At 38.6% G+C, this 23,384-nt stretch overlaps 6 protein-coding genes and 1 long non-coding RNA gene across 8 annotated transcripts; 4 read left to right on the plus strand and 3 right to left on the minus strand.

Annotated features, from left to right (window-relative positions):
- Positions 1-1,613: 1,613 nt before the first annotated feature.
- LOC145696414 (uncharacterized) lies at positions 1,614-4,054 on the minus strand. The gene is made up of 8 exons (XM_081773445.1): positions 3,801-4,054; positions 3,637-3,748; positions 3,492-3,574; positions 3,256-3,293; positions 2,829-3,213; positions 2,375-2,537; positions 2,194-2,317; positions 1,614-2,149 (listed from the first exon to the last, which is right to left on the minus strand). The coding sequence occupies exons 1-8, from the start codon at positions 4,010-4,012 to the stop codon at positions 1,947-1,949; spliced, it is 1,320 nt and encodes a 439-aa protein (XP_081629571.1). The 5' UTR covers positions 4,013-4,054; the 3' UTR covers positions 1,614-1,946.
- A 56-nt stretch (positions 4,055-4,110) lies between these two features.
- Positions 4,111-5,153, minus strand: LOC145696415 (transmembrane protein 26-like). The gene is made up of 5 exons (XM_081773446.1): positions 4,969-5,153; positions 4,756-4,931; positions 4,486-4,715; positions 4,350-4,445; positions 4,111-4,303 (listed from the first exon to the last, which is right to left on the minus strand). The coding sequence occupies exons 1-5, from the start codon at positions 5,061-5,063 to the stop codon at positions 4,202-4,204; spliced, it is 699 nt and encodes a 232-aa protein (XP_081629572.1). The 5' UTR covers positions 5,064-5,153; the 3' UTR covers positions 4,111-4,201.
- Positions 5,154-9,889: 4,736 nt separating this feature from the next.
- LOC145696597 (uncharacterized) lies at positions 9,890-11,262 on the plus strand. Its single transcript, XM_081773664.1, has 4 exons — positions 9,890-10,686; positions 10,780-10,877; positions 10,921-11,023; positions 11,078-11,262. Exons 1-4 carry the CDS (start codon positions 10,284-10,286, stop codon positions 11,245-11,247), a joined length of 774 nt encoding a protein of 257 aa, XP_081629790.1. The 5' UTR covers positions 9,890-10,283; the 3' UTR covers positions 11,248-11,262.
- A 2,951-nt stretch (positions 11,263-14,213) lies between these two features.
- LOC145696944 (uncharacterized) lies at positions 14,214-17,211 on the plus strand. Its single transcript, XR_014133834.1, has 4 exons — positions 14,214-15,737; positions 15,831-15,928; positions 15,972-16,074; positions 16,129-17,211. It is a non-coding gene; the product is annotated as an uncharacterized LOC145696944 (long non-coding RNA).
- A 999-nt stretch (positions 17,212-18,210) lies between these two features.
- Positions 18,211-19,140, plus strand: LOC145698917 (uncharacterized). The gene is made up of 4 exons (XM_081776155.1): positions 18,211-18,554; positions 18,648-18,745; positions 18,789-18,891; positions 18,946-19,140. Exons 1-4 carry the CDS (start codon positions 18,218-18,220, stop codon positions 19,113-19,115), a joined length of 708 nt encoding a protein of 235 aa, XP_081632281.1. The 5' UTR covers positions 18,211-18,217; the 3' UTR covers positions 19,116-19,140.
- Positions 19,141-19,244: 104 nt separating this feature from the next.
- On the plus strand, positions 19,245-20,102 carry LOC145696997 (uncharacterized). The gene is made up of 4 exons (XM_081774136.1): positions 19,245-19,390; positions 19,427-19,582; positions 19,621-19,693; positions 19,758-20,102. Exons 1-4 carry the CDS (start codon positions 19,286-19,288, stop codon positions 19,934-19,936), a joined length of 513 nt encoding a protein of 170 aa, XP_081630262.1. The 5' UTR covers positions 19,245-19,285; the 3' UTR covers positions 19,937-20,102.
- On the minus strand, positions 20,076-22,553 carry LOC145696996 (uncharacterized). Of its 2 annotated transcripts, none has more exons than XM_081774135.1 (6): positions 22,182-22,553; positions 21,647-22,141; positions 21,399-21,601; positions 21,022-21,237; positions 20,512-20,830; positions 20,076-20,464 (listed from the first exon to the last, which is right to left on the minus strand). In XM_081774135.1, exons 2-6 carry the CDS (start codon positions 21,708-21,710, stop codon positions 20,112-20,114), a joined length of 1,155 nt encoding a protein of 384 aa, XP_081630261.1. In that variant the 5' UTR covers positions 21,711-22,141; positions 22,182-22,553; the 3' UTR covers positions 20,076-20,111. The 2 variants fall into 2 exon arrangements, with proteins under 2 accessions (XP_081630261.1, XP_081630260.1); XM_081774134.1 differs by having other exon boundaries at positions 20,512-20,854.
- Between the last annotated feature and the right edge of the window lie 831 nt (positions 22,554-23,384).

A 23,384-nucleotide genomic window follows, 5' to 3' on the forward strand; every position in this document is an offset into this window, starting at 1 on the left:
AAATGGTGCTCGCTTGCCACTGCCTCGAATTTAGGAGAATAATCTAAATAGGACTCAGGGTTAGGGAAACCAAGATACGAAACTAAGATATCAAAAAAGTACCGCTATGTTCGATCCAAAGATAAAATGAGCCATCTCCATTTTGGAAATCTGCATAATTTTGTGAACCGATATATTTCACCTTCCACTTGCCCGCGGATACCTCGTGTTCGCGGTCAGACCAGAACTTTTAGAGAGTTAATTGAAACTACTTTTTATTTATACCGCGATTGGCATTTCTGACTGACTGATTCTGATTTTCGAGTGAAATAGCTAATAAACCAATTAAAATTTGACTCTAGTGTCTCTTCTTTGAGAGTTCCGTCAAACCAGTGACGCCTACGCAATCTACGTTACAAATCTCCTATGTTTTTAGCATGGAGAATTGTAACGTCAATGTGCATCTTTCAAAAATCAGTCAGTCAGGACTGCCAATCGCAGTATTTCTTCAATAGAATCTTTCTTTCCTGAAGGGTCATTTCTTTGTTGTCTGATGCTTGTTGCTGCAAAGTCGCTTGAATTTCGTCATCGTTCATTCCATGTAAATAATTCGTTAATTTGAATATCGTCGGTTTCACCTCGTCTTTCATAAGTATTGGTTCTTTGGTTTCGAGCATTAACTTTCTTTCTTCGATTTCTTTTTCATCGTTCAAATAACTAAAAAGGAGGCTTAGTGCTTTAGATTCATCGAATCATTGATTCAGAAAGACATACCATTTGAGAATTGAACATGGATCGAATATTTCAGGCTCGCACTCATAATCTGACTCTTCTGGCTCAGCGAATTTTTTTTTACGCTCAATATAGTAGACTTTTGATGACACTGATGACCAAGAATCCCCCGAAAACTCTTAATCACTACTCACGTCAGCCTCATCAATGATGGTAAATTCATCGCTGTGTTCATCTTCGGAACTCACATTTTTCTCGGGCATTGCTGTTTCTTTGAGGAAATCATAAGCCTCTTGTGTCTGTTTAAAGTTTTCTTTTTCTTTTCGGAAAGCTTCGTCAATTTCTCTGTTCATAGCTTTCTCTGAAATCCCAAGAACAGATGAATATTCTGTGGTAAAGTCGGAATGAACTTGAACAGGTACCAGACATTCGTATTCGCCTTCTTCTTCCAGGACAGCATCAAATTTAAAAGCCCCAACTTATAGATTTTTCAAAAATTGAAAAGATCATAAGAATACCGCTATTTTCGATCCTAAGATCTTCGATTTTCAAGTAACACCCGCCGTGATTATTCTCGTAATCGTCATCTTCATACCAACAATGCGCGAGTTTCCATCCTGTTGCGAAAATCACATCTTCGGAATAATCCGATAGGCTATATTCGCTCGGCGATAGCTAAGTCGAGATATTTGATTTTTTTTAGTTTCGCATTTCATAATTTATCTCTTTCCGAAAAGGTTACTTTTTTCTCCCCAAGAGCAAGTAATTGCAACGCCTTCTTGGCATAATCATTATGGCAGTTTTTCCTCAGATAACTTAAGAACATAAAGATCAAGAAATTTTCGTCTACCAGTTAGCTTTTTACTGTTAATACATACGTAACATACCATTTTAGTGCTACAAATGGATCTTCGAGACCAACAGAGTCTTCTTTAGGAGACCCTTCAGAGACAGCACATCCTTTTAGATAAACATAAGCTTCTTGCTTCAACTTGAAGTCTGTTTCTTCTTTTCTGATAGCATTTTTAATCTCTTTTTTCGAAGCATCTATAGGGACTCCAAGAACGGCAGAATAATCTCTGACCTTGTCGGAATTCATTTGAAAAAATGTGTCTGTTTTTTGCCACACTAACTTCGAGCTGTTTTTATTTTAATATTTTTCGATACAGAAAAAACATCAAAACAATTTGTCTAGAAGTGATTTATTCAAAAGCAGTCTTTTTTTAGTTTATTTTCTATAGAAATGTTATCTCGAATCTCACAGTAGAATCTGTCAGGCTTCCGCTCGATTCAGTATCTTCTGTGGGGTCGAATTCTCGCTTGTATTTCACGAATTGCCGATTGCCGTCTCCCGTACTTCTCAAAACTTTTCGGTTAACGTTCTTGTTTCTGAAGAAATGGTGCTCGGTTGCCACTGCCTTGAATTTAGGAGAATAATCTAAATAGTTTACAAAACCGATAATAGGGAAGTATAAAAATTACCGCTATGTTCGATCCAAAGATAAAATGAGCCATCTGCTGTTTGAAAATCTGCAAAATTTTGGCAACCAAGATATTTCACTTTCCACTTGCCTTCTGATACCTCGTGTTCGCGATCAGACCAGAACTTTTAGAGAGTTTATTAAAGACATTGATCTATTTGTTTCAATAAAATTTCTCTTTCCTGAAGCGTCATTTCTCTGTCGTCAAATTTTAGTAGCTGCAAGCACGTTTGAATCTCGCCATCGTTCATTCCATGAAAATAATTCGTCGGTAACTTCGATTTCAACTCGTTTTCAACTTTTTTCAGGTCGTTTTCAATTTTTGTCAGGTCTTCTTTCAAATGACTAAATAATAGCATTATTGCTAATCGAATACCAGAGGACCAGAGTACCCGGTACCAAAAAATGTCAGGATACCGAGCCAAAATTGATTTTAAAGGGTATATTTGGTCAATAAATGGAGTATCCTCACACTTCAGCCGCGGAACGGACATTAGTTTTTTGATGAATCAGAAAAAATGCTTGACTTTGGTACCGGGTACTAAATTTTTGGTACCGGCACGCAAAATCTGACGCAAAATCTGACGAAAGAGCCAACTGGAGGGGCCCTTTGGTAATTCATGCAGAAAGTCTTACCATTTTAGAGTGAAAGATGGATCGAAGAATTCTGTCTCGCATTCATAATCAGACAGTTCGCACCAAGAATCGCCCGAAAACTCTTGATCACTGCTCACTACGGGATCGACAGCAGCGGAAAATTGCTCTCCACTATCTTCATCTTCGGACCTCACTTTTTCAACAGGCTTCGCTGTTTCTTTTAGGAAATCGTAAGCCTGCTGTTTCCGTTTAAAGCTTTCCTTTTCTTTTTGAAAAGCCTCGTCAATTTCTTCCTTCGTAGCACTTTCTGAAACTCCAAGAGCGGATGAATATTCTGCGGTAAAGTCGGAATGAACTTCGATAGTAATCACACAGTGGTATTCGCCTGTTTCTTTCACAAGAAGATCAAACTTCACAACTCCCACTTATAGATGTTTAAGAAAAATACAAAAACTCGTCAAAATACCGCTATTTTCGATCATAAGAGCATCGAAGTCAAACCAGCGTAGAGAGGGGTTATCATTCGAGCGTATGATTCGAGCAATCTAATATCTCTAGAATCTGGGCTAGTGTTTAGGATAAGGGACTGTGAACTCTTAGGGGGGAAGTCCGGGGGCGAAGCCCCCTTGTTTAGGCCTTAGGTGGGGGGTCCCCGGGTTAGGTTTAGGGTTAGGGGCAGCTCGAATGATAACCCCCTACTACCCAAACCGGTATTTCTTGTGATTCCAATAATTCAGAAGATTCCATCCTGTCGCCGATAGTTCTTCATCGTCATACGCCCATAGCTTTGTCGAGATAATTATATATACATTTTTTTCATTTTCGCATATTATAATTGATCTCTTCCCGGAAAAGTAACTTTTTTCTCTCCATGAGAAAGTAATTGCAAGGCGTTCCTGGCATAATCTTTATTATGTGAATCATGCTTCTCCGTTTCTGCCAAGTTTCTTCTCAGATAACTAAACGTCAAAGGTCACCAAACTTTTGTCAACCAGTGAACTTCTAGCATACCGTGCTAGTGCTACAAATGGATCCTCGTGATCAACGGAGTCATCTTTAAGAGACTCTTCAGACACAGCACATCCTCTAAGATAAACATAAGCTTCTTGCTTCAAACTAAAGTCTGTTTCTTCTTGTCTAATAGCCTTTATAATCTCTCTCATCGAGGCATCTGTAGGGACTCCAAGAACGGCAGAATAATCGCTGGCGAGGTCGGAACTCATTTGAGAAAAATAAGCGTTTTTTTTTGTCTTTGGCTCGCCAACTTCAAGTTGTTTTTATTTTAAAATTTTTCGATACAGAAAAAAAACATCCAAACAGCTTGTCTAGAAGTAATTTATTCAAAAGCAGTCAAAAGATAGTTGAGAACAGAAATGAACAGTCCGATTACTCCGATCTAAATAAGTAAATACTCATGAGGAGGTTGATTCAGAATTCAGTTCTTTGAAGGATATTGAGGGTGTAATTTTGTTCCTTGAAGGTCGTTTGTCTTCAGATTCAGTTGATTTTCGTGACTGAAATGCAAAGTTATTGAACCGCAGCGTGGTACACAAAATAAACCTCTGTTATCGGAGAGTCAATAGGTACTGTACTCAAGAGTCTTCTTTGATGCCTGAATTTCGGAAGAGATTTTTGAAGTTTATACAGCCGATAGCTCTAAAAAACTCATCATCAAATCAAACGCTATAAAGAGAACCTGGAGAAGAAGCATCAAACTATTTTTCATCGCAAAGAAAAGCCCAGAGCTTGTGTAAAAACCATGCTCAACCATGAGTACGATTCTCAGAATAAGATAAGGGACATCCAAGAAAAACAGGCCTGTTGTTATCTGTAACATTTCAGGACTCATGATATCTCCGGTGAGGAATCTGCTGAGTACTTTTGCTCTTGGTAAACTATCGATCTCCACGTATTTTCTCGATGAATCTAACGAAAACTTCGGATAATATCAATCGATAACTTATACCTTCTTTCATAAGAACATCATTAGGAACTTCAAATCCAAAAATTATCAGCGACAAACTCCACAAAGCAAGAATTGAATAAACAGCTACTTCATTGACACCTAGATTTTCATCGCCTAGGGACTCCAAGAGCTCTAGAATATCGGCACCAACGGCAAGGTTTCCAACCAAAATCGCACTGAAGTGGTGAAATCAAAATTCTTCGTAAAAAGTACCTAAAGTAATCCCCATCTTGATCATCATTCTTCGGAGCAAGCCATCTTCCAATAACCAGCGCGAATATCAGAATCTGCTCAAGAAACAACACCATATCAGGAGCCTTTTCAAGTCTCAAATCTTAATGAACAAGAAAATGATCAATTTTGAAACCCTCTCCTCAAAAGAGATTCCTCCAATTTGCGCCATCACTCCCGGCGGCGAGTACTCAAGCTTCAAAACGCGTTTCTCGAGAAGTTCGCCTTCCATGAGCCAGATACAAGGCACTGCGGCAGACAACATGGCCAAATTCATTGTGACAAGCCATCTGATTTCGTTGCCTTTTCGGATGAATATTGCATGCCAGAACTCAAAGACAAAGCCAAGAAGACCAGTGAAAAGTAGAAAAATTGTGTTCCGGTCTTTTCGGCTTTGAAATGGTAGAATCAGATATGTCTGGTAGACGGTGAAGATTATGTACGCCAAATATAGTATTCTTGCCGATAGAGCATTTCTTCAAGAACATAAGGAAAATCTTGATCACCCAAAACTTACATGAGTCTTTTATGTTTTCTGTAAAACCCGATGATGGAAGACATGACATTCTGATTTCTGAGTGAGCATCGTTGACCACTGCAGGGTTTGAGTGATCTTAAAGATAGCCAAAGATTCTGAAGAAATCCCATTTCAAATGTCTTTCTCTGTCTGGTATCTTTTATTTTCGAACTGCCCCAGCTACCGCTCTCCCAGCCATACTAATGAGCCTCCAACTAAGAAAACATTTTTACGCTCGCACAATTCAAAAGTTTTTAATCCAACAATCAGACCATCTGACTGTGGACTTTATTTTCAAAAAAACGGCATAACCCGTGAGTAGCATGGAGTTCGTGGAATGTTTTCACAGTTTTGTAAATTAGCTTATGGAATTTTTTGTTCAGTAAAACACTTTTTGAAATAAATGACGATGTGACAATAGTGATACTATTTATGTCTAATATTTTAGAAAAAATCACTGGTGATAAACGTTTAAGGGATCAACCCCCGATTTGGCCAACTTTGACCTCTATCTACTTTTTTTAGAGCTTAGGACGAAATAAATCGAAATTTACGTGCTGGATAAAAATTTTTCAAATAGAGTTAATTTTGCTTTTATCGGATTCAGCGTGCTCGAAAACCTAGGAAAAAATTGTACTTTTTGACTTCTGTCGTGAAATAGCGATAAGCGCGGCACTTCAAAAGTGAAAAAAATGTCACTTTTGGAAACAGATTTCTAGCGATGCGTCATTGATATTAAAATTCTAATCGTACAGACTTTTAGATAATTGTCTAATCTAGTTGGCACTTTTTTAAAATCTTTAAAAAGTTAATGTTTACCCTACTGATTACCCTACTCATACTAATGAGGCCGGGCGTACTGGGTGATCATCATCGCCCGAAAAGTAGGGTAAACATTAACTTTTAAAGATTTTAAAAAGTGCCAACTAGATTAGACAATTATCTAAAAGTCTGTACGATTAGAATTTTAATATCAATGACGCATCGCTAGAAATCTGTTTCCAAAAGTGACATACTTTTCACTTTTGAAGTGCCGCGCTTATCGCTATTTCACGCCAGAAGTCAAAAAGTACAATTTTTCCTAGGTTTTCGAGCACGCTGAATCCGATAAAAGCAAAATTAACTCTATTTGAAAAATTTTTATCCAGCACGTAAATTTCGATTTATTTCGTCCTTACGTAGGAAGCTGATTTTGGGCGCATTAGAAAGCCCGCTTCGAAAGGAGCAAATTCTGGTAGAATCAGCTTGCCAGCATAACATTCGCTTATGCATTACAGGCCGTCAAAGTGATTAACTTTTTGAAAAATGGCCATTTTAGGTCATTTTCAAATGGTATCTACTTTTTTTTGGGCTTTGGGATTCAAAATCTTTTTGGTTTATCTAAAAGTATACACGCTAATCTCTATTTTTTGGTAGAATCAACATGATCAGATAAGTGAATAAAAAAATTCTAGTTGTAAAACATTTTGAAACCATTTTTGGCGTTATTTGGGTGTTAGAATGCTCTCTAGCGCCAACAATTGGCGGAAAATTCTTGTGCGTTTATTATATTCGTAATCTGCACATTCTAAGCTTTCGAAAGAGCCCTTGTTTGTGTTATTTCGATGACATGGAAAAATCGAAAAAATTTCGATTTTCACAATTTACATGCATTTTCCCGAACTTTGGGAGCCAAAATTTCGGGGATGCATTTATGTAAAGGGGTACTATCATATATCAAAATGATCCTCAGAACACGAGGAATCTAATCATAGGCAATAATGACCGTTGCCAAAATTTTGAAAAATCGGGGGTGATCCCTTAATAAGAAATCGGGGACCCCCTTCGACTTTTGTCAAAAATCAAATTTCAGATTTTTAAAATTTTAGCCCCGGATTCCGATTCCTCATGTAAAACAACGATTAAAACCTCCATGCTTTTGGGTCTCATCTCGACTTAGGCCGCACAAAATCGCATTTGAAAATTTTCAAGCTCTTGAAAATCTTACTTTTCAGGGCAAATCTACTGTAACAGTAAAATGCTTCGATTTGAGGGCCTCGAGGGTCAATACTGAAAATGGCACCAATGGCACGAATTTGCTGAAAATCAAAAAGGAAAATTCACTATTCTTATCTGGATCTGGTTTTCCCCGACGGGTCGCAACGATTTTGTTCGTTCACAAAAATCATCAAAATATACAATATTAATAATATTATTATAATATTATTATATTGTCAATATATCAATTTAAAAATCCAATTCCATTTATAATTCTACTGATGTACCCTAGCCTTTTATTGTTTTTTTATAAGCAATGCTTTTTCTCCTATGGAGAGTATTCGTGGTTCTAATTTGTCAAAGAAATCGCTCGCTCCGCGGGTTTAGGAAACTCAAGGGTGGAAAAACAATAACAAAAGAGTTTCTAGAATTTTACTGAAAATGGCACGATGAAAAAACATGTTTTCGTGCCATTCGTGACATTCGTGCCATTCGTGCCATTTTCAGTACTGTCGGCCTCGAGCGCTGTCTATAATCTGCTCTTTTTACCTTGGCACATTTTTCTGGACTATATTTGAGCAGACAGTACCGGAACTTTCTTGTTTAGGGTCAGGCTTATGTGAGTTATGGTCAGATTAAATTATTCTCGGTCTCAGAATCAAAATCTACAAAAAACACAAGGGGGAGAACCCCTCGAAAAACCGACCAATAAAAATAATTTTCTCGGTCTAAAATTAAGACTACGAAGTCGCTCAGGTCAAAATCTTAAACAACAGTTAACCCTGATGAACTGAGAACTATTAACTTCGATTTTTTTTTAAATATTGATGTATTTGCGAAAGAAATATAAAAGGAGTCTATATATCTTCCTTTATTTCTTTGTTTAGATAGTTCAAACTTACTTTTTCGGAATATCTGTAGACAGATGCTCTTTCCCAGCTAGTTTTTGCCGCTTCGAATTCTTAAATTTCATCAAAAATGAAAGCGCTTCTATCGCTTTTTCTTTTTGTTCAGAGTTATGATATTATTGAACTAGAGAAGAATTTAGATATTCTTGTTGATTCCCTTCTTGCATCAAATGCGATTCCAGGATTATCACTCGCCGTGGTTGATCTTCGAAATGAAAACTTCATCACAAAAGGATATGGAAAACGTCGTGTCGATCAGGAAGATCCTGTTTCTGAGGAAACTTTGTTCTGCCTCGCTTCAAATTCGAAACTTTTCACCGGAGTCTACTCTGCGTTAATCGAAAAGTACACTGGCATTTCTCTTGACACACGAGTCAACGATATTCCGGAGCTTCGTGAAGACAAAGACATTTTTCTCATTCTTAATTCTTGCTCGCTTAGTCAAGAAGTCACACTCAGAGATTTCCTTTCCCATAGAACTGGGACTAAAGTAGAGTTCGGAATGGTAGTCCTACATGAAAATCTCTAAAATTTCGAACTCAGAGCAAAGATGATTCGCCTACCCTGACACTTGGATGCGATATCGATACACGTGAGATTTTTGCTTCTCGTTCTCGTTATTTGGAACAAATAAGCCCTTTTCGATCCAGATACCGATATAGTAACTCTGGCTATACACTTGCGGGTTTTGTTGCGGAAAAACTCTGCAGTACTTCATCTTCTTGCAAAAGTCGCTTTGGCACAGAGTGGAAAGATGGAATTCAAGAGATTTTCAATATGGCGCAAATGAACTCTTCAGTTGTGGCTCAGGACCTGATACGAAACTTTTCATTTTATGACGAATTGACTGCTCGATCGACTTTAGTGGATTGGCAAGGGAATCAGCATCCGAATGAAATAGGAATGGCTTCAATTAATAGAAAAGACTAAATGAGTCATTTAAAATGACCCCTCCGTCAAGTGAAAATGACTTTTTCAAACACAGATATCGGGCTGATCCCCTTAAGATTTTTAAATATTTTTTGATTATTTTGTAGCGAGGTAGTTGCTAAAGGGAACCAGAAGGAAAACAAGCTCATAGGCCTCTTAAGGGTGTCGCAACGATAAGTTAAAGTGAAAATATTTTTCAAACATGGATATCATAAAGATCTCCTTAACTGATAATAATTTTTCTATGTTGAAAATTTAGCTGAGATTCTTGTCGAGGGCACAGCATCAAGTATATGATGATATCTTAAGGGTGTCACTAAGAAAAAAGGGTTTGAAGATTGGTGATCGGCTGAAAAATGGGCAAATTTAGCTAAAAAAAGTCCGAAAATCGTGATTTTTAAGTCGATTCTGAAAGTCAAAGAGTCGAAATAGAATTTAACGACAATAAAGAAAAATGATCCTCAGAACTCAGAGAATCGATTCCCAAAAATCGTCAAACATGACGGGGAGGGGGAGCGGTCCTTAAATATCTTAAGATAAATTCAAAAATATGCCATTTTTAAGAGGTACTCTCAAGATCAAAGGCGATGGAACCAAGTTACGGCGTTATTTCAAACAGCAAGGACATGGCCCGCTGGATTGAGTTTATTCTCGGATCTCCGATAACCGCCAATCTAAGACTTGATCAGGACGGAATTCCCTGTACAGGTTGTAGAAAATACTTTTCCATGGGTCAAGGACACAGTTGCAAATTATAGAGATTCTTTTAAAGTTACAGAAAACGCTAAGAAAGACATTTGAATAACAGAATTTCTTTTCGAATAAAAATTTGTAGCTTTCAACAAGAGTCGGAACCAACAGATACAGAAGTCGTTTATGCTTTAGGAACGCGCACTGGCACTTACAGAGATTATCGCAAGTGGGTTCATTCTGGTGCCTTTGGCGGGTATAACTCTTATCTATACATGCTGCCTGATATTAAAATTGGTGTATTTACTGCTGTTAACGGTGGTGGAGATACTTATGGAGCTATGAGAAAAGTGATTTACCACGGGCTTGACACAATGCTTGGACTTAAACCCAGCTTACCAGATATGCAGCAAGTAAATTCAATAGACGAAGAGAACCAGAAGAGTCAGAACAATTCAATTCGATTGCAGGCTCATCCGGAACTAAAAGAACCAGTTCTTTACCAACCAAAATCTCTAAAGCCTGAGTTTCAAAATCTTATTGGCTCTTATTATCATCCTCTTCTTGGAGAAATGATTATTTCAATAAAAAATCGACGATCTTGTCAAACGCTTGAAGTATATGAAAGTCTCTACGTTAAGATTGGAAAGCTTGGAACGGGATGGATCGAGAACTTAGGTATAGAACTAAGACATTAAGAATTATAAGCATTCAAACAATAGAAAATAATGAAGAAGGGAGATTTTGATTGCAAATAAATAAATTATTCAGCATTTTATGACAGTGGCTTGATAAACGAAAAATATATGTATCCCTTATCAATTGATCCGACTGAGAACGAGCAATGTTGTGTTGGAATTCGATGCAATGTGACTTTGTTTTTAAGTTTTCATCTTTTTAAAAAGCATTCAGGAGGTGCAGAAAATCATTCCTGGAGTTTATCCACTAGTGAAAGATAACGACAACCCAGCTTTAGATTCGTGGACTGATGTCGACTTCATTTGGAACAGTTCGGGTAGACATCGAGAACTTTTTATAAATTTTCGAGAACTTAAACAATTTTTTTAAGTTTGGTACGTATCTGACTATAGTCCAGTCTTTTCTTTTGAAAAAAACTCTTCTGGCGAATTCACGATTGTATTTCGCCGTGGATCGTGGACCTCTGAATCTTACTCTTTTACTCGAAATCACGATTATGATTTCAAGTGGACTGACAAATGTAACCTTAATTCTGAATAAAACTTGGTCACCAAGTCTCTTCCATTCGAGTAACTTAAAATATTGAGGTCAGGATTTTGCTCCGCAGAAGTCAATTTCATTTATCGCACTAGCGTAACGTTCTATCAAATATTTATAAGCTTCACTGTAACAATAAACAATAATTTCATCAAAGATAACATGACTCATGTTACATGAGATACTATCTATTAGGTCTGCCCAATAAGGGAATCTGGCTTTTAAAAAAAAGATCATCCTTTCTTTGCCCGGAGCGAGCAAAACAAGAGTTTTGCGCACTCAGAAAATTAACCGACGAAGCCAATCAGCGCCGCGAGCGTAAATTAGGGCGCACGCAGAAAAGTTAGGAGAGGAAATTTTGAGGCGCGCGGAAAAGTTAAGCGGCGTAAATTTGGGGGGTTTTGAACAAATCAGGAAGAGTAAATTACGGAAAATGTACCGAGGAATGCGCGAAAATTTGGGGGTGGGGTATGTTATATGATTAGGGTGAATTTACAAAAAAATCAACTTTTTCCCTATTGATCCTATCTTGTTGAAACTCGGCATGGTGAAAGATCATACCCGACTTCTTAACAAAATTTTTTTTTTGAAAAAAATTTTTTCGTTTTTCAACCCTTTTCGGCCCCATAAAGGACTATCTTTTGAGCGCCTCAAGTCTGAGTGCTCTTTTTGGTCGGAATCGATGCGCCGTCGACTTCTGATCAAAATTCAAAAAAAAAATTTAGTGAAGCTCTCACCGATGACTCACAATCGGCATTTAAGTGTTACATAACACTGTTATGTAACATAGTAACAAAGTGAAAATAAGTCCTCCACTAGAACATTCAATGTTCGTGGGCTGAAATTTTGGGACAATAGGTATTTGGACCCAACTAAAAAAATTCTAATTGAAAATTTTTTGGTCTGACCACGTGATCACGTGATACAGGTCATTTTCTGATAAGGAGGTCTCAATTTGTTCGAGACTCTCTCCGTCTCAGCCCCGTTCCTTGATTTTCTAATTTAAGGGGCTTGACGGCCCTTCGGGCCGTCTCAGCCCCGTTCCTTGATTTTCTAATTTAAGGGGCTTGACGGCCCTTCGGGCCGTCTCAGCCCCGTTCCTTGATTTTCTAATTTAAGGGGCTTGACGGCCCTTCGGGCCGTCTCAGCCCCGTTCCTTGATTTTCTAATTTAAGGGCTTGACGGCCCTTCGGGCCGTCTCAGCCCCGTTCCTTGATTTTCTAATTTAAGGGGCTTGACGGCCCTTCGGGCCGTCTCAGCCCCGTTCCTTGATTTTCTAATTTAAGGGCTTGACGGCCCTTCGGGCCGTCTCAGCCCCGTTCCTTGATTTTCTAATTTAAGGGCTTGACGGCCCTTCGGGCCGTCTCAGCCCCGTTCCTTGATTTTCTAATTTAGGGGCTTGACGGCCCTTCGGGCCGTCTCAGCCCCGTTCCTTGATTTTCTAATTTAAGGGGCTTGACGGCCCTTCGGGCCGTCTCAGCCCCGTTCCTTGATTTTCTAATTTAAGGGGCTTGACGGCCCTTCGGGCCGTCTCAGCCCCGTTCCTTGATTTTCTAATTTAAGGGGCTTGACGGCCCTTCGGGCCGTCTCAGCCCCGTTCCTTGATTTTCTAATTTAAGGGGCTTGACGGCCCTTCGGGCCGTCTCAGCCCCGTTCCTTGATTTTCTAATTTAAGGGGCTTGACGGCCCTTCGGGCCGTCTCAGCCCCGTTCCTTGATTTTCTAATTTAAGGGCTTGACGGCCCTTCGGGCCGTCTCAGCCCCGTTCCTTGATTTTCTAATTTAAGGGCTTGACGGCCCTTCGGGCCGTCTCAGCCCCGTTCCTTGATTTTCTAATTTAAGGGGCTTGACGGCCCTTCGGGCCGTCTCAGCCCCGTTCCTTGATTTTCTAATTTAAGGGCTTGACGGCCCTTCGGGCCGTCTCAGCCCCGTTCCTTGATTTTCTAATTTAAGGGCTTGACGGCCCTTCGGGCCGTCTCAGCCCCGTTCCTTGATTTTCTAATTTAAGGGGCTTGACGGCCCTTCGGGCCGTCTCAGCCCCGTTCCTTGATTTTCTAATTTAAGGGGCTTGACGGCCCTTCGGGCCGTCTCAGCCCCGTTCCTTGATTTTCTAATTTAAGGGGCTTGACGGCCCTTCGGGCCGTCTCAGCCCCGTTCCTTGATTTTCTAATTTAAGGGCTTGACGGCCCTTCGGGCCGTCTCAGCCCCGTTCCTTGATTTTCTAATTTAAGGGGCTTGACGGCCCTTCGGGCCGTCTCAGCCCCGTTCCTTGATTTTCTAATTTAAGGGCTTGACGGCCCTTCGGGCCGTCTCAGCCCCGTTCCTTGATTTTCTAATTTAAGGGCTTGACGGCCCTTCGGGCCGTCTCAGCCCCGTTCCTTGATTTTCTAATTTAAGGGCTTGACGGCCCTTCGGGCCGTCTCAGCCCCGTTCCTTGATTTTCTAATTTAAGGGCTTGACGGCCCTTCGGGCCGTCTCAGCCCCGTTCCTTGATTTTCTAATTTAAGGGGCTTGACGGCCCTTCGGGCCGTCTCAGCCCCGTTCCTTGATTTTCTAATTTAAGGGGCTTGACGGCCCTTCGGGCCGTCTCAGCCCCGTTCCTTGATTTTCTAATTTAAGGGGCTTGACGGCCCTTCGGGCCGTCTCAGCCCCGTTCCTTGATTTTCTAATTTAAGGGGCTTGACGGCCCTTCGGGCCGTCTCAGCCCCGTTCCTTGATTTTCTAATTTAAGGGGCTTGACAAAGGCTGGGAAACCTGAGTTGATCACTCTCCGTTTCGTCCCCAACCCCTCCCACCTCCATTCGATGTAAAAATTTATATTGTTCATGTTTAAAGTCTTGTTAAGGTTTTTTATCGATAATTTATAAAAATATTTCTCTACCGAGAATTTACTTCGAATTTAATGAACCCTTAATAAAAATTGAAAAAAAAAATGAAAATTGGGGCTCCGTAGCCAAAAATCCGAAAATTTGTAAAAAAAATGGGTTTTATGGAGGCTACACCCTTCAAATTTTTATTTATTATATTTTTCGGGGAAGCTTTGGACCAACCCTTTTAATGTTCAAATTACGATTGTAAGAATTATTTGTCTTCCACCAATTTATTTTCTTCCACCGGCTTTAGAAAAGGTCCTCCAGGTCATTCCTGATCGATCTGAATGAGCTTCACTAAATTTTTTTATCTCAAAATGATCAGTTTTTTAAGGCGCTTCGAATGAGCCTACTCACGTTCTCGTAACTTGAGGCGCTCAAAAGTTGAGTTTTTCGTCCACTTCGGAGGGCGCTGGAAGAAAATCACGTGACATATTTAAAAAAAATCTCTTCGATATGAGATTCATATGGATGGGGGAAATTCCATACAAAATTTGAAAGCCGTACGACCCCTAGATTAAAAGTTGATTTTTTGTAAATTCACCCTATATATGATGATATCTTAAGGGTGTCACTAAGAAAAAAGGGTTTGAAGATTGGTGATCGGCTGAAAAATGGGCAAATTTAGCTAAAAAATTCCGAAAATCGTGATTTTTAAGTCGATTCTGAAAGTCAAAGAGTCGAAATAGAATTTAACGACAATAAAGAAAAATGATCCTCAGAACTCAGAGAATCGATTCCCAAAAATCGCCAAACATGACGGGGAGGGGGAGCGGTCCTTAAATATCTTAAGATAAATTCAAAAATATGCCATTTTTAAGAGGTACTCTCAAGATCAAAGGCGATGGAACCAAGTTACGGCGTTATTTCAAACAGCAAGGACATGGCCCGCTGGATTGAGTTTATTCTCGGATCTCCGATAACCGCCAATCTAAGACTTGATCAGGACGGAATTCCCTGTACAGGTTGTAGAAAATACTTTTCCATGGGTCAAGGACACAGTTGCAAATTATAGAGATTCTTTTAAAGTTACAGAAAACGCTAAGAAAGACATTTGAATAACAGAATTTCTTTTCGAATAAAAATTTGTAGCTTTCAACAAGAGTCGGAACCAACAGATACAGAAGTCGTTTATGCTTTAGGAACGCGCACTGGCACTTACAGAGATTATCGCAAGTGGGTTCATTCTGGTGCCTTTGGCGGGTATAACTCTTATCTATACATGCTGCCTGATATTAAAATTGGTGTATTTACTGCTGTTAACGGTGGTGGAGATACTTATGGAGCTATGAGAAAAGTGATTTACCACGGGCTTGACACAATGCTTGGACTTAAACCCAGCTTACCAGATATGCAGCAAGTAAATTCAATAGACGAAGAGAACCAGAAGAGTCAGAACAATTCAATTCGATTGCAGGCTCATCCGGAACTAAAAGAACCAGTTCTTTACCAACCAAAATCTCTAAAGCCTGAGTTTCAAAATCTTATTGGCTCTTATTATCATCCTCTTCTTGGAGAAATGATTATTTCAATAAAAATCGACGATCTTGTCAAACGCTTGAAGTATATGAAAGTCTCTACGTTAAGATTGGAAAGCTTGGAACGGGATGGATCGAGAACTTAGGTATAGAACTAAGACATTAAGAATTATAAGCATTCAAACAATAGAAAATAATGAAGAAGGGAGATTTTGATTGCAAATAAATAAATTATTCAGCATTTTATGACAGTGGCTTGATAAACGAAAAATATATGTATCCCTTATCAATTGATCCGACTGAGAACGAGCAATGTTGTGTTGGAATTCGATGCAATGTGACTTTGTTTTTAAGTTTTCATCTTTTTAAAAAACATTCAGGAGGTGCAGAAAATCATTCCTGGAGTTTATCCACTAGTGAAAGATAACGACAACCCAGCTTTAGATTCGTGGACTGATGTCGACTTCATTTGGAACAGTTCGGGTAGACATCGAGAACTTTTTATAAATTTTCGAGAACTTAAACAATTTTTTTAAGTTTGGTACGTATCTGACTATAGTCCAGTCTTTTCTTTTGAAAAAAAAACTCTTCTGGCGAATTCACGATTGTATTTCGCCGTGGATCGTGGACCTCTGAATCTTACTCTTTTACTCGAAATCACGATTATGATTTCAAGTGGACTGACAAATGTAACCTTAATTCTGAATAAAACTTGGTCACCAAGTCTCTTCCATTCGAGTAACTTAAAATATTGAGGTCAGGATTTTGCTCCGCAGAAGTCAATTTCATTTATCGCACTAGCGTAACGTTCTATCAAATATTTATAAGCTTCACTGTAACAATAAACAATAATTTCATCAAAGATAACATGACTCATGTTACATGAGATACTATCTATTAGGTCTGCCCAATAAGGGAATCTGGCTTTTAAAAAAAGATCATCCTTTCTTTGCCCGGAGCGAGCAAAACAAGAGTTTTGCGCACTCAGAAAATTAACCGACGAAGCCAATCAGCGCCGCGAGCGTAAATTAGGGCGCACGCAGAAAAGTTAGGAGAGGAAATTTTGAGGCGCGCGGAAAAGTTAAGCGGCGTAAATTTGGGGGGTTTTGAACAAATCAGGAAGAGTAAATTACGGAAAATGTACCGAGGAATGCGCGAAAATTTGGGGGTGGGGTATGTTATATGATGATATCTTAAGGGTGTCACTAAGAAAAAAGGGTTTGAAGATTGGTGATCGGCTGAAAAATGGGCAAATTTAGCTAAAAAATTCCGAAAATCGTGATTTTTAAGTCGATTCTGAAAGTCAAAGAGTCGAAATAGAATTTAACGACAATAAAGAAAAATGATCCTCAGAACTCAGAGAATCGATTCCCAAAAATCGCCAAACATGACGGGGAGGGGGAGCGGTCCTTAAATATCTTAAGATAAATTCAAAAATATGCCATTTTTAAGAGGTACTCTCAAGATCAAAGGCGATGGAACCAAGTTACGGCGTTATTTCAAACAGCAAGGACATGGCCCGCTGGATTGAGTTTATTCTCGGATCTCCGATAACCGCCAATCTAAGACTTGATCAGGACGGAATTCCCTGTACAGGTTGTAGAAAATACTTTTCCATGGGTCAAGGACACAGTTGCAAATTCTAGAGATTCTTTTAAAGTTACAGAAAACGCTAAGAAAGACATTTGAATAACAGAATTTCTTTTCGAATAAAAATTTGTAGCTTTCAACAAGAGTCGGAACCAACAGATACAGAAGTCGTTTATGCTTTAGGAACGCGCACTGGCACTTACAGAGATTATCGCAAGTGGGTTCATTCTGGTGCCTTTGGCGGGTATAACTCTTATCTATACATGCTGCCTGATATTAAAATTGGTATATTTACTGCTGTTAACGGTGGTGGAGATACTTATGGATAGGGTTTTTCACGGAACGGCGCGGCCCGCTCTGGGGTCCATCCACGAATATTAAAAGTCGTTTATTGAAGCGAAATTGATAATTCAAAAAATGAAACCGACTAATTCAAGGGAATAGATTCACAATATCGCATTAGTTTTTCTTTCGAATGCAAGAATTCGCTGTAAGACGCTTTTTCTTACTCAATTTCGATTTTTTAATCTGAGTACATCAAAATACACTCTCTATTTTCAAATATGTGGGAAATAAGATGTTAAATTTTCAGCTCTCAAAATTTGGGATTTCGGAAACTTTCGGAAGGTGTTCAAATCGTCAGATAAGTAAGTGAAAGTGACTGCGCGCTAGTGCTTTACGCCGCTGCGCGGGACGCCCAAAAAGCATTAGCGCGCGCCATAATCTCAGCGGGTGGTTTCTATGACCTAGTATCGGAAATCTGATGCGAATTACACCGGGTGATTTGCACAAACAATTTCCAAGAAGTGTCAAGCTTCGTATTTGAGATGAATTAGACGGATTTATAACACTCGGAACAACAAAACTGATGAGATCCTTTTTTATCTTCCTTATCATTATTGCACCACCACCAAGTCAGAATTTGATAATAATTTTTACATATTTGAAATCAGCGGCTCAAGAAACACTTATTTTGAAATATTCAGGCCGATTGAATGATATACCATTTTCCGTGAAAAACCCTACTTATGGAGCTATGAGAAAAGTGATTTACCACGGGCTTGACACAATGCTTGGACTTAAACCCAGCTTACCAGATATGCAGCAAGTAAATTCAATAGACCTGGAGAACCAGAAGAGTCAGAACAATTCAATTCGATTGCAGGCTCATCCGGAATTAAAAGAACCAGTTCTTTACCAGCCAAAATCTCTGAAGCCTGAGTTTCAAAATCTTATTGGCTCTTATTATCATCCTCTTCTTGGAGAAATGATTATTTCAATAAAAAATCGACGATCTTGTCAAACGCTTGAAGTATATGAAAGTCTCTACGTTAAGATTGGAAAGCTTGGAACGGGATGGATCGAGAACTTAGGTATATAACTAAGACATTAAGAATTATAAGCATTCAAACAATAGAAAATAATGAAGAAGGGAGATTTTGATTGCAAATAAATAAATTATTCAGCATTTTATGACAGTGGCTTGATAAACGAAAAATATATGTATCCCTTATCAATTGATCCGACTGAGAACGAGCAATGTTGTGTTGGAATTCGATGCAATGTGACTTTGTTTTTAAGTTTTCATCTTTTTAAAAAACATTCAGGAGGTGCAGAAAATCATTCCTGGAGTTTATCCACTAGTGAAAGATAACGACGACCTGGCTTTAGATTCGTGGACTGATGTCGACTTCATTTGGAACAGTTCAGGTAGACATCGAGAACTTTTTATAAATTTTCGAGAACTTAAACAATTTTTTTAAGTTTGGTACGTATCTGACTATAGTCCAGTCTTTTCTTTTGAAAAAAACTCTTCTGGCGAATTCACGATTGTATTTCGCCGTGGATCGTGGACCTCTGAATCTTACTCTTTTACTCGAAATCACGATAATGATTTCAAGTGGACTGACAAATGTAACCTTAATTCTGAATAAAACTTGGTGAATGTTTTGTGACTGTTTTACGTGTCATATAAAAGAATGAAAACTGGTTGAGATGCAAGTCAGTAAGCAAATATAATTTTATATTTACATTTTTGGCCTGGCGCCCTCGTGCTTCAGATAAATTGAGCGGAGTAGCCGAACGAATTTTAAATTGACGAAGCATGAGTGAGCAGGATAAGAGCCAGAAACGAAAACCTTCCATCGATGAAGATGAAACAAAAGCAAAAACAACTAAATGTGACCATATGAAATATGGACTTACAGAGGTTGTTTCATTCGAGAAAATGTGAATAAATTTTAAGGATGAGTATGAACATCTCCAAAATCTTGCCATCATTGGCATCTTCGAGGGAGAGGATAAGTCTGTTTTTAACAATGGGTACCCAAAACCCGACTCAACAGACATCAAGATGTTGTTGAAGGCTGTTTACAATGGTCTGGAAGAATTCTCGCTGAAGGTACATATTTGTTAGCATCATTCGCATCAATTTTTTAGCAACTTGGCAGCAACTTTGTGGAGTTCACGGAATCAGGGTTGACTTTGACCTTTGATGCGGGAAATAACTTGGGTTCGTACTTATTGCCGAAGTCTACACCATTTAATTATGTAAATCACTGACAATCAATCTTAAGACGACCCTGATGGGAATGTTCTTTGGGAAAAATATTCGCTTTCTGGTAATCGATTCGATGGCAAACCGGTGAAATTTGAAGGGTGTCTCCGAATTATGAGCTCACGACGAGGAAGACTTTTCTATGAATGCGAATGGGAGCAGAGCGAAAAAAGATGCTCGAGAAGAGTTCACAGCTAAGGAAAGGCTTCCTATTTAGAAATCTATTATGAACTTAATCTACTGATCGCGCCTTCAAAGTTTAAATCACCAGGAGACAGATACTACACACGCTTCTGCTGCAAAATCAATGGTCAAAAATAATCATTAAATTCTGCAATATGATTTATTAGATAATAAATGAGTTCAAAAAGAATCAGAGTCTTTTGAGCATAATTGAGAACGCTTGTGGCAGAAGATACCATTTGCTTTTCTCCATGTTAATTCTTTCATTAACAAGAGGAATGATCTCGCCGTTATCACCTCTGCATACGGAATCGTTATTCTCCCTGCAAAAGTCTACGTAGTCATCATAACAAGCATAATATGGTCTGTCAAGCTCAATCTCCATCTTCGGCTCGCCCTTTGACATAAGTGTGTTTTGAATGATGTATTTGTCATCGATTATCTCGTCAATGCACATTTGATGGAATAAGACATCGATTCCATCAAAAAACGCACCGGTCACAGTCAAGGGTCTGGTAAAAATAAAATTTGTGTGAAGACAGACTGAAAAATATAAATAAAATAAAATTGAATTGACAAGGAAAACTTACATTCTTTGTAACAGAACTCAGACTCAGGGCAGACTCCAATTGACTTGATAATTTTCCAACCATTTTCATTCAAATATGTAGAGAACTTCAGCCTTTTTAGAAGATGCTCGATGGAATTATACTGAAATTCTTTCTCTTCTTTATTGGGAGTAAAATTCAGTCCCGCTAAACTTCTTGGAAAGACAATCATTGCAAGGCAAGTAACGATTCTTTCGGTTGAATAATATGTGGTCATGACAGCGTCGTCAATTTTTAAATCATATCTTAATGCGTGCCTGATCAAAGTCGTCACTGAGATCGGCACACAAAGATTAGAGTCCTTAAAATTCAGAAAAAAAGAATCCTTCGTGTTTGGAATATATCAAGTGCGTAAATAAAATAACATGCATATAAATAAGTTTTTCTGCAAACTCAAGAGAAGTCTCTTGTGTTTTTAATCCTTGAGTCCGAGTTCAGATTCAACGATTTGATTTCTTCGTTTTTCAAAGAGATTGAGTTTCTAAACACTACCTTCTGGTCCAGTATGTTACGCGTTAAATTTTTGAAGTCGATGTTTATAAATTTTGTCATGCTTTGTTTGAGACTTGCCATACCAACAGATTTAGTGAGATTTTCGTCTGCATAATAATCAACGTCTGGTAAATTTTCAAGAGAAATGACGTTCTTCATAGTCGAAATTTCAAAAGGGCTCGGCACATTTTGAGTTAGCCAAGACGCATTACATTCCTTTAAATTTATTTTAAGATAATTTATTCTGCCATGATTCTAGTCTTTGTGCCGTCATAAAATGATTTGAACGGGCTGACTGGAATTTTCCATGCACAGAAGAATACGTACAAATAAACCATAAAAATTACAGTCAATTTTTAAATATTTAAAATCCTCACCTTCAGTTGATTTTTGACTAGTTCTCGCTCTCTTTCGTCAATAGGATCAAACAACAAGCTCCAAGCTGATTTCCATTCACATAAAATGAACACAAAAATGTTGTCAGCCGCATAGTGACACCTTAATGTCTCATCGTAGTCGCCCCTTTTCATTGATATTGATGATATTTGGCTGTATCCACAGAAACCTGGGGATCCGGAGTCTTCAAACAATAAGTCAAAATACAAATTTGTTAGTTGTCACTTACATAGGTTTCTGTGATGTCGGTACTTGCTTCCTCGCCGTGCGTAGCCCATTTCACGGTAACTCATTCTCCCAGTGCTTTCATGAATAACGCCGAAGTCAATAAGCTTGACGCTTTCATCTTTTAATAGAATATTTTCAGGTTTGAAGTCATACTGCTCGATTCCTATATCCCACAGATAATTGAAAGCTTCTTGCACTTCAATTGCGATTGTTTTCCTGTTATTCAATGCTAAGTCATCATTTCGCAGTTTAGTTCTAAAGTCAGTCTCTATCGATATCAGTTAATTTTCGAAAGCTCCTTTATTATGAGATATCTATTGAGACTCCCTTAAATCAGTGTCACATTTTTCCATTAAAGTAATCCACGCTAGACAATCCTGTTGTAAATCATCTTCTGAGTCGAAAACTTCTATATTTGCGAAGTTTTTTATGAGATTTTTATGGAATGGAATGTCTTTTTCCTTGTCTTCTTTTCTGTTTATAGCAATTTGATAATCTTAAAAACATACTGAGTCCTTTACTTACGAGTTGTCTACCTTCAGCGAGATTAATGACAAATTTAAGTTCCTCAGATTTTGATGATGCAAAGAGAGCTGAATCAAAAGCTTGAACGCGAACTGCAGCTTCAAAATTCCCAAAATTTTGCGTCAAAATTAGTGCTTCGCCACCAATAGACAATAATTTTTCTCCAAGAGATGATCCAACATACCACTCACCAGTTTCTTGTTTTAATTCAGAATTCAAAACTACACTAGATCTGAAAAATTCATAAAATTTGAGACAATAACGAAGAGTTCTGAGTTTTTGAAAAGCGGCGCGAGCTTGATCGGAGAAAATTCCACGCATGAAGCCTGGCGCTAGCCCGCGCGTTTGCTCTGCTATTTTCGCCGCGATCCCTTTCCGTTCAAAAAGCGCGCGAGCGATCCCTTCAGACTTGGGATCGAGCGTGGGCGGTGGCGCGCGATCCCTTCTCGATCCCCCGCGATTTGACACCCTGATTCAGACCGCATTAATCTTTTTCCGTTGATTTCTGGAAGTCGGTTTAAGAGACGATTTTGAAAAGGTGTAGTTTTCCATGATTCTTCATATTTGTGGAGGTCATGAAATACACTACATATGCCATTTTCAAATTTAAATTCGGTCCAGCTCGCACAAAATCTTCTTGTTTGCGAGTTATATGAAGGAATTTCCATTCTTTCAATCGATAAAATGAGTCTATCCAAATCATTTCTACTTGTTTCTCTTTTGAGGTCAAGAACAAACTCTTTTAGCCAGTCTTGAATGGCTTCAAGGTTGAGCTCAGGAGGATTTTTTGGAACAGGATCCTTCATTAGGGAAAAATAGGCAAAATGAACTCTTAATGCAGTTGATGTGAGACGATGTATTTGATTTTTTTTATATTTGTAGAGCATTTATATTTGCGGAAGATTCATTTTGCAAAAGCAAGGAGGAGTGTAGACTATTGCGTGCGGTGCGGCTTTGTTGACAAAATATAAATGTCATTCAGGATTTACGTTATCGATTGGCGCTCAAGAATTGACAATCTCGGTACAGTGGTTTTTGCTTGTGCCTCCCTATCTCAATGCTTGGAACGCAACGAGGGTTGCCTCAGTACGAAGCATTTGTAAACCCCACTGTACACGATTTAATAGATTTCCCTTGTTTTTTCTGCAGATACGGGGGCTTATCTAAATCAATGTATGCAGTTCTGAAAATTATGAAAATGATATTTTATTATC

Source organism: Oikopleura dioica, chromosome 2 (assembly GCF_907165135.1).
Source record: "Oikopleura dioica chromosome 2, OKI2018_I68_1.0, whole genome shotgun sequence".
Lineage (NCBI taxonomy): Eukaryota > Metazoa > Chordata > Appendicularia > Copelata > Oikopleuridae > Oikopleura > Oikopleura dioica.